This window comes from Humulus lupulus, chromosome 5, assembly GCF_963169125.1.
Source record: "Humulus lupulus chromosome 5, drHumLupu1.1, whole genome shotgun sequence".
In the NCBI taxonomy this organism is placed as follows: Eukaryota; Viridiplantae; Streptophyta; class Magnoliopsida; order Rosales; family Cannabaceae; genus Humulus; species Humulus lupulus.
The window spans coordinates 219,793,169-219,803,995 of NC_084797.1; the positions used below are offsets into that span (position 1 = coordinate 219,793,169).

The 10,827-nt window shown below is 32.0% G+C and overlaps 1 protein-coding gene across 1 annotated transcript; it reads left to right on the forward strand.

Moving 5' to 3' along the window:
- The first annotated feature begins 5,421 nt into the window (after nucleotides 1-5,421).
- LOC133779961 (uncharacterized) lies at nucleotides 5,422-8,847 on the forward strand. The gene is made up of 6 exons (XM_062219853.1): nucleotides 5,422-6,527; nucleotides 6,681-7,257; nucleotides 7,350-7,374; nucleotides 7,658-7,802; nucleotides 7,924-8,014; nucleotides 8,098-8,847. Exons 1-6 carry the CDS (start codon nucleotides 5,422-5,424, stop codon nucleotides 8,845-8,847), a joined length of 2,694 nt encoding a protein of 897 aa, XP_062075837.1.
- Nucleotides 8,848-10,827: the final 1,980 nt, after the last annotated feature.

Below are 10,827 nucleotides of genomic sequence, written 5' to 3' on the forward strand. Positions count from 1 at the left end.
CAGGGTTCTTTCGCCCATTGAGGTGATCCCTCAGATCTGGGTTCAATGGATTATCATTCCCCCGATTATGGTTCAGGTGTTCTCGTAAATCTGGGTGATTCCTTCGATTCCCAGTGTTTCTGCGTTCCTGGTCATACATACTGACGGATCTAGTGTCTCCCGAGCCTTCATTGACATGGTTCATTGCATGATTGTTTCGAGACGAGTTTCTTGTCAGTTTCCTCGTCTCAATAGTGTGAGACCGTGACATTTGGCTTCTCGTTGGTTGGGGACCCTTATGCTCCCTAGTAGTCTCCTCATTTCCACGCCTTCTCCCGGCTCGCCTTTCCCTATCACCATGGGTCAGTTGTGTGTTCCTCCGAGTTGGTGAGGGATACCTTATTGGCGATGGTCGGTGCCTTATTGGTGATGGTGGCTGCCATCCATTACGGGGCCTAGAAGGTCTTGAGTTCTCTCGACCAGGTTCTACAACATTCTGCGCGGCACCAGGATTTTGGGTCCGAGCTTCTGAGGGAGCTCGGTTATTCCCTACTCCAGCTAGTGTCTCCGCGGTTGGGTTGGTAGGACCTCCAGCCTAGTTACTTCTCTAGGTTCTCGGCGGAGCAGGCTGTTCTGCTGGCGACGGAGGTTGCTTTGCTCTTCGGGTGGCTGCAATTTTGCGTGGCCACCCTTGAGGCCTACGTGGTGGAACATGAACATCCCGCGGAGGCAAAGCCAGATCCTCTGACGGAGGTGGGGCCTGAGCCGCCTGTACCTCAGCAGCTAGTTTGGCTAGCTCTTCATTGCGCTTCTTGGCCTCTACCAACTGCTTTCGCAGTTGACGATTTTCGAGCTCCACTACCGAGACATATCGTTCAGGATTTTAGTACATGTCCTCGTCGTCCCTGGGGGATGGTGGTCCCTGAGAGTCGGATGAATCACTCCTCTCATCAGGGTCCGAGTTCACCATGGACTGCTTTCCAGGGTGTCGGGGGTAGTTAGCTTCATCTAAAATTTCCTCCTCAGGAACATTGGGATCATTTGCTGCCATTGTTGATCCGGGAGGTTCTTTGACTGAACAGACTCACGCAAGTACTGTTTAATGGCTCTCAATGAAAGCACCAAACTGTTGACGCCGTTTTTCGTCAACTTAAATAGTAGAGCAATTAAACAATAAAATACTGGAGTAGATGAATAAAGAGGAAAACAAGAGGATTTTTACGTGGTTTAGCAGTTAACTCTGCCTAGTCCACGAGTCTGTATTATTAAGACTTGGGAGTTTTCTGGAAACTTTTCAGAGATAAGTTGCCCAGAGTGTTCTCTCCAGAAATCAGAAATCGGTCCTTTTCAATTAGTGTTTCCTTCTCTATTTATAGGGAAGGTTGCTGAATTCATTCCCACATATTTCGGGAAGATATTTTGTAAATCAATTAACATAATGCTATTAAATGATTTATCTCTTACATACACGGAAACGCCCCATGAAGATCGGGAACGAATAACAGATTAAATGATATCCTTAAATATTGGGATTGTACAACAGTAAACATGTTCACACGAAATGGGTTATCCCAGATGATTCATTAAATCTTTGAGATCAGCAATTGACATTGAGTCTATCGAGGCCATGAGTCAACCATGAGCCCGTCACCTAACTTCGCGCTATGCTCGGAACAAGTAGATGCTGACAAAGCTGTTACATCCGAGCTTGTACTTCCTGAGCTCGATCCATCTCGCCTGAAGCAATCATGGAAAAGTATATTCATGTGTCGTGCCATGACTATTGCGAGCTCAGAACATATTCGAGGCTTCACACCCTCAAGCTTTCGAGGTCGGTATTTTCAAAAAAGCGGTCTGACTGAAGGATCATATGACGATCATGCAAATTTCGAGCTCACACCTGACGAGCCCATCTTTCGAGGCCATAACTCCTTATCTCGAAATTTTGGGTGTAACAAGGATTATTAGGAGTGACATCCATCGCTCCTAGAGACCTTTTTTGTTGCAGTGAAGTAACCACTAACACCTTATGCACAACAACCACAAGACCAAATTTACGATGTCCAAAAGAATTTTTACACAATAAGTGTCACAAAAGAGGTATACATTATGATATCTTGGTGTCCTAAAAACAAGTGTGCCAATACATGCATTTCATATGATGTCTTTGATCAAGATATGTCACACAATTTATTATTCAAGGAAGATATACACTACAACAAAAATCAGGTATACCGGCGGAACTATTACCGGCGGAGTCAATCCGCCGGTAATAATACTATCTTTACCGGCGGAAAACTGAATCCGCCGGTATTAATCATGTTTTTTAATTTTGTTTTTATTTTTTAAATTATTTAATTATTACCGGCAGAAAATCGATTATTACCGGCGGACAATCCGCTGGCAATAATCAAATTTCATTCACGCGGTCAATCTGCCGCCCAATTTAATTTTCACTTATTACCGGCGGATTATTGCCGGCGGGCTCCGCCGGTAATAATAATAAAAATATTACCGTTAAATACTATTACCGGCGGAACTATTATTGCCGGCGGACCTCCGCCGGCAATAATATTCTATATATTCTGGCCATCCGTCTCCTTCGGCTCCGTTCGTCCGAGTGCCAAAAAATCTCAGAAATCTCTCAAAAAAACTCTCATTTGCCTCCGTTCGTCCGAGTCAATATCCACCATTTTCAAAAGTTTTTTGGATTGTATTCAACATTATTTCATCACATCTGTCTGGGTATGTAGTTATATATTTTTTATTGTAATCTATTATATTTTTCTGATGTTGTTTGAGTTATATTTTTGAGTTGAGTTATATTTTTCTTCTAATATCATGTATATCTTTTCATATTTGTTTTGGCTGATTGTATTTTTAATCAAATACATATATAATAAAAAGTTTGGGTTAATATTTGGTTATGAACAATTTTCTTAATTATATATAGTGAATTTAAATATTCCATTAACTTACAACTAATATATATATATGTTCATATTTCAGAGCTTCATTGGGAGTACTGAATCTTGCTATTGTTTGACTACAGGTAAGTAATTTTGTATTTCATACATTTTTATTTTGTTTATTTAGTTTTAAAGTATATGAAAATATTGTTAGATATTAGGACATGGATAATTTTTTATTATTGTTAAATTATTATTATAATGTTAGAATGTTATAATGTATTTTTGTTATAGTTTAATTAAAATTATTTTAATATTATGAAGTTTAGATTTTAATAAATTTGTTATTAATAAATTGTATTTATTAAAAAAATAGTTTAATGGTACATAAATAAAATATTAATAAATAATATAATAAATATTAAATTATAGAAAAAAGTTATTTTAATAACTTAGAAAGGAATTGATATGAGAATAATAAAAATTAAATAATTAAAAATGTATTTATTAAAAAGTAAGTATTAAATAATATATGTAAACAATTATTAAGTAATTATATAAAAGAGTAGTTATATAATTAATTAAATAAAAATAATTTCAATTAATTACATATTAATTATTCAGCTTTTAAAATAGTTATAATTAAATATGTGGAATAAATAAATAAATAAATGATTAATTTTTTTATTATTAATTAAATGAATATTAAATAAATAAATAATTAAGTATTAATTAAATAAATAAATTTTTAGTAAATGAAAAATTAGATAATAGATAATTAATTAATTAAATAAATAAATAATTAATTAATTAAGTATAAATTAAATAATTAGTAAACATTAGATAATAATAAGTTATTTAATTTACGGAAAAATTATATAATAGATAACTAATTAAATAAATAAATAAATAATTAATTAAGTATAAATTAAATAATTAGGAAATATTTAAATTAATAATATGATAAATAAATAATTAAATGAATATTAAATAAATAAATAATTAAGTATTAATTAAATAATTTATTTTAAATAAAGGAAAAATTAGATAATAGATAAATAATTAAATAAATAAATAATTAATTTAATTATAATTAAATAATAATTAATTAAATAATTAGGAAATATTTAAATTAATAATATGATAAATAAATAATTAAATGAATATTAAATAAATAAATAATTAAGTATTAATTAAATAATTTATTTTAAATAAAGGAAAAATTAGATAATAGATAAATAATTAAATAAATAAATAAATAATTAATTATAATTAATTTAGTAATTAATTAATTTAATTATAATTAATTAAATAATTGGAAAGATTTAAATTAATAATATGATAAATAAATAATTAAATGAATATTAATAAATAAATAATTAAGTATTAATTAAATAATTTATTTTAAATAAAGGAAAAATTAGATAATAGATAAATAATTAAATAAATAAATAATTAATTAATTAATTTAGTAATTAATTAATTTAATTATTATTAATTAAGTATAAATTAAATAATTAGTAAACATTAGATAATAATAATTTATTTAAATAAAGGAAAAATTAGATAATAATTAACTAATTAATTAAATAATTAGGAAAGATTTAAATTAATAATATGATAAATAAATAATTAAATGAATATTAATAAATAAATAATTAAGTATTAATTAAATAATTTATTTTAAATAAAGGAAAAATTAGATAATAGATAAATAATTAAATAAATAAATAAATAATTAATTAATTTAGTAATTAATTAATTTAATTATAATTAATTAATAATTAATTAAGATTTAAATTAATAATATGATAAATAAATAATTAAATGAATATTAATAAATAAATAATTAAGTATTAATTAAATAATTTATTTTAAATAAAGGAAAAATTAGATAATACATAAATAATTAATTAATTAATTTAGTAATTAATTAATTTAATTATAATTAATTAATAATTAATTAAATAATTAGGAATGATTTAAATTAATAATATGATAAATAAATAATTAAATGAATATTAATAAATAAATAATTAAGTATTAATTAAATAATTTATTTTAAATAAAGGAAAAATTAGATAATAGATAAATAAATAAATAAATAAATAAATAATTAATTAATTTAGTAATTAATTAATTTAATTATTATTAATTAAGTATAAATTAAATAATTAGTAAACATTAGATAATAATAATTTATTTAAATAAAGGAAAAATTAGATAATAATTAACTAATTAATTTTTTAGTAAACATTAGATTATAATAAATAAATAAATAAATAATATTAGGATAAATTAGATAAAATAGCATAAAATATGATGACAAAACATAAAATAGCATAAAACTATTAAATGTTTATAATAGACTATTATAAACATTTTATAATAACACTTTAAAATATAAGACTATTCACATATCGTAAACTTATATACTTTTATAACACTTTAGATGGCGATTGACAAGACTTGGACGACATTGAGAAATCGTGCTTGTCGAGAATATTGGAACGGTCTACAAGCTTTCTTGACGATGGCGTCGGAATATAAGGATTCCTCTGGTAGAATTAGGTGTCCGTGTGTTAGATGCATAAACAATAGGCTTGAAACTTTACCTATGGTGAAAGCACACGTATTCGATTGGGGTTTTCATCAAGGTTACGAGAAGTGGATATATCACGGTGAAGCAGAAGCAGATGTTGCCAATGTGGTGGACGCCAACGATGATGATGTTGATGAGATGATTCCGATGGTCGAAGACTTCCTTCTACCTACAACCGAAGAAGTTGAAAATAATCCTGCGGCGGGACAATTTTATGACGATCTGTTTGACGAGATAGAGGCTGAGTTATATCCTGGTTGTAATTGGATATCTTCTCTTAACTTTTTAGCAAAATTATTGCATTTGAAAGTTAGAGGCAAGATTCCGAATAAAATCTTCGATGAATTACTGAAATTACTAAAGCTTGCATTTCCGAAGGGAAATAAAATTCCATCAACCTACTACGAGGCTAAAAAAAGATTACAGAAATTAGGGTTAGGGTACGAGTCAATTCATGTATGTGAACATGACTGTTGTTTGTTTTACAAAGAGCATTCAACTAAAGAGACTTGTCCAATTTGCGGAAGTAGTAGATGGATTTCTCCTGAAAAAACGGATGGAAAAAAGGTACCACATAAGGTGATGCGTTACTTTCCATTGACTCCTCGATTAAAAAGACTGTACAGTTCAAGACTTACAGCGAAACAAATGTTATGGCACTATACTGGGAAATCAAAAGACGATGGGATAATGAGACACCCAGTGGATGGGTTAGCGTGGAAGGATTTCGATGCCAAACATCCTGATTTTGCTAGTGAACCTCGGAATGTTCGTTTAGGTTTAGCTGCAGATGGTTTCAATCCGTTTGGCAACATGAGTCAAGCATATAGTATGTGGCCTGTGGTGTTGGCTAACTACAATCTTCCACCTTGGATGTGTATGAAAGATAATAATTTCATATTATCCATTCTTATTCCTGGACCAAAATCACCGGGAAAGGACATGGATATATTCTTGAGACCATTGGTGGATGAGTTAAAGGAGTTGTGGGTTAATGGTGTCGATACAAGAGATAGTATAACCAACACTATGTTCAAGTTGCGTGCAACCTTATTGTGGACAGTTAACGATTTTCCTGCTCGTAGCTATTTATCTGGATGGAGTGGTCAGGGATACAAAGCTTGTCCGACGTGTAATGAAGACACAACTTCTGTTCGAGTGATCGGTAAGACATCCTACATTGGTCACAGAAGATTCCTTCCAAGTAACCATCGAATGAGAAGAGACACTCAGTTTGACGGACAAATCGAGAAAAGACGTCCACCAAGACGTTTTACTTGTGAGGAAATATTAGAACAAGTAAACAAACTTGTACCACAAGTTCCTGGAAAACACGAGATGTTTGGAGGTGTCAAACGTAGGCGTATTGCAGAAGATCAAAATTGGAGGAAGAAAAGCATATTTTATGAGCTTGATTATTGGTCTTCGAACACTTTAAAACACAACATTGATGTCATGCATGTGGAGAAGAATGTGTGTGATAGTTTGTTAGGCACAATCTTGGATAATGATAAATCCAAGGACACCACTAATGCAAGACATGATTTGAAAAAGTTTGGAGTAAGGGAATCGTTGTGGATATATGAAGATGACAGCGGAAAGTTAATGAAGCCTCATGCCCCTTATGTTCTCACATCTGATCAAAGAATGCAGTTTTGTAAATTTATTCGAGATGTGAAATTTCCAGATAATTTTTGTTCCAATTTAAAGAAGAAAGTAAATGCTGATTTAACAAATATCAGCGGTTTAAAGTCCCACGACAGTCATGTAATAATGCAACGATTACTATCAGTGGGTGTTCGCAAGTTTCTTTCAAAGAGTATATCGACTACCATTTCTGAGTTATGTAACTTTTTCAGGCAAATTTGTGCAAGAACTATAAAGGTTAGCGATATGGAAGAAGCACAAAAAGATCTTATTCTAATATTATGTAAAATGGAACTCATATTTCCTCCAGCCTTTTTTGATATAATGGTGCATTTGATTTTACATTTGCCTGAAGAAGCAATTCTGGGTGGACCGGTATTTATGCGTTGGATGTATCCTTTTGAAAGATACATGAAAAAATTAAAGAATTACGTTGGAAATAAAGCTCGTCCTGAAGGGTCGATAGCCGAGGGTTATGTTGCAGATGAGGCTTTGACATTTTGTTCGATGTATTTCAAAGGTGTTGAAACAAGATTTAATCGTCTTGATCGCAATGAAGATGAGGTGACACCAAGAAATCTTTTTGTATTTCAATCGCAATGTCGACCTATAACAAAAGAAACTCTAAAGCCTCTTGATCGTGCGACTCGTGAACAAGCAGAGTGGTACATATACAACAATTCACCTGAAATTCAGAAATATTTGGAGTAAGTTTCTTCCCAAAAGTTGCTTTTATTGCATTGAAAATGCTTTCAACTGATTCAAAATTTTTGTTCTTATTTATAGTGAACACTTAGAAGAAATCAAACAGAAATATCAGGATGGAGATCATAACATTTTACATAAGAAATATTTTCAGCGATGGTTTCACAAGAAGGTGAAAAAAAAAACCTACCCTATATTCTTTCATCCTTTTAAGTATTGTTTTCAATTTTATAATAATTTTATTTATTCTTTTAGATATACGACTTACAAAAGCTTGGATCGTTAGATAATGGTGACGAGTTGCTAGCTTTAGCATCTGGATCAGATCATTTAGGAGCTTATTACGAAGGTTGTATAGTGAATGGTGTTCGATTTATGTCAACCAAACGAGATTTAAAGAGGAGCACTCAAAACAGTGGAGTATTTGTTGCTGGAACAGAAGATTTTAACTATTATGGAATACTTGAAGACGTATTAAAGTTAACATTTAATGGCACATATTCTGTGACATTGTTCAAGTGTAAGTGGTTTAATACAGATCCAAGAAGGAAAAAAATAATTATAGAGAATAATATTACTAGTATAAACACTAGCGGGGAATGGTACAAGGATGACCCATATATACTTGCAAATCAAGCGAAACAAGTATTTTATCTCGAAGATTTACTTAGAGGAAATCAGTGGAAAGTGGTTGAGGGGGTAAACCATCGACAAATTTGGGACGTCGAGAACTGTGAAGCTAATTCAGACATTGATGTGGTACATGATATTAGCTCATCAAATTTTGTGTTGACTGTGGATCTCGGCGAGTTGGTTATGCTACCTACTCAAAATTCGATTAACATTAGTACAATACAAAATTTAAATGTTAGTCAAGAGGATCACGAGTTAGGCGATGAAGAAGCAAATGAAGAATTAGATGAAGAAGATGATTTACTAATTGATTTTTGTGAAGATGATGTTAATGCTAATTTAGTTAATGATGGAAGTGATAGTGATTATTAGTTTTATGTAATGATTACCTTTGAATTTGATTTGTATTTTCCAATTTATGTTGATATTGATTTTGTTTAATGTTATTTCATTACTTAATTAAATTTGATGATATTAAATCTTAAATTTGATTTCTATTCTTATTATTAAATCTTAAATATTTATGAATACAAGAGACATGTCAGCTGATATAGTATCATATCACGGTGGAGATGGTGGTGGTCAAGACCCCACAGATCCTAGCAGGATACCCTCAACTTGCGAGTCAGGTTAATATCTAAATTTTATAATCGCAATCTGTTTAAATGTTTAAGATTTACTAATATTTTAATTTTTATGTATTAAACAAATTAATAGATCGTCCTGCAAGAAGGAGGGGACGTGGCCCTGCCAGTAATGTTAATATTGAAAAACGAAGGCGGGATGCTGGCAAACCACTTGAATTGCAACTTGATCCAGCGACAGACAAAGTGGTTGGTACTGAGCACCAAGCTTTTGTTCGTCAATTGAGTACTGAAGTTACATTACTATTGCCGGGACATTATTTAGATTTTAAAGATGTTCCTCAGCAATATAAAGACCAGGTCGTTCAAAAGATGAAGGTAAAAAAAAATACCTAATTTTTTTATATTATACATTTTAGTCTATAAAAATTTAAACTAACAATTTTTGTTTTAGTATTACTATAATATCGATGGGCATCCAGAACCTGAAAGAGTTATGGGAACTCTGTATACGGAGATGCGCAAAAGATATTCAGAGAGAAAGAATATTAGGCATTCTCATTTCCAAAAATATTATTCTGGAAATCTGAATGATTTGGATAGTGCTCTCAATGCTATTCCTGACTTGTGCTCGAAGGAGAGCTGGAAAGAAATCGTCGATTTGTTTCTGAGCCCAAAGTTTATAGCGCGATCCACGCAGAACAAGAAAAATAGAAAGGAAATGAAGTATTTGTCGACGCAAGGCTCTAAATCAATGGCAGCGATCCGTAACGAATATGTAAGTAAAATACTTAACTTTATTTGATATTATTATATTATTAATTAAACTAACACTATTATTTTGTAGGATGAACCTGATGAGCATGCTATTGATGCTTGGAAAGATACTCATATAAAAAAATCTACGAAGACTTGGGTTAGCGAAACTTGCAAAGAACTACATGTAAGTTAAAGTTTTTTCTTTCTTTATTGATCTTAAATTATAGTAATATTGGTTTTTTAACATTTTCTTTTGGCAGGAACAAATGACCCAAGAGATGGAGAGGCAAAATATTCAAAGTAGTCGGTCAGGTTCTGAATCTGCTTCTAGTGAAGGTTCTACTGCTAAATCAATACAGTATCAGGTTATGGATAAAATTCTTGGCTCGAGGTCTGATTATCAAATAGGAGTGGGATACAGGCCTAAAGGCAAAGGGAAGAAATCAGCATCTAGCTCCACAAGTCAAAGTCCAAGCCAAAATCAGTCACAAGTTCCTACTAATGTGACTCCAGAGATGATGGGAGTTTTGGCTGAGATGTGGGTTAAGATGCGTGATAAAGTCGAGTCAGGAAATTTTCAGACTGATTCTTCTCTCCATGACCCACGCTATGAAAGTTTATTGCAGCAGTTCTTACCTTCTCAACAACAAGGTAGTACGTCTAATCAAAGCCCGGGGACGTCGTCGATGCCACAGCAACCACAACAAAATTCTCCAAACATATCTGGTGGTTCCTCTCAATCGCCACTTTTTAATTATATGTTTGGACTTTCTTCCCAGTTTCCTCAGACACAACCTATGGGAAGTCAGTTTGGAGGATTACCGCAGCAGCAGCAACAACAACATATGTATGGTCAATTTGGGCCGTTCATGCAGCAGCAGCCGGTATATCCTCATTATGGAGGATCGACACAGCAGCCCGTTTATAATCAGCAGTACTACACTTCTCCGAATCAACAACAACAGCAGTCTCCTTTGATTCGTCCACAGCCTCGACCATATTATCCTTC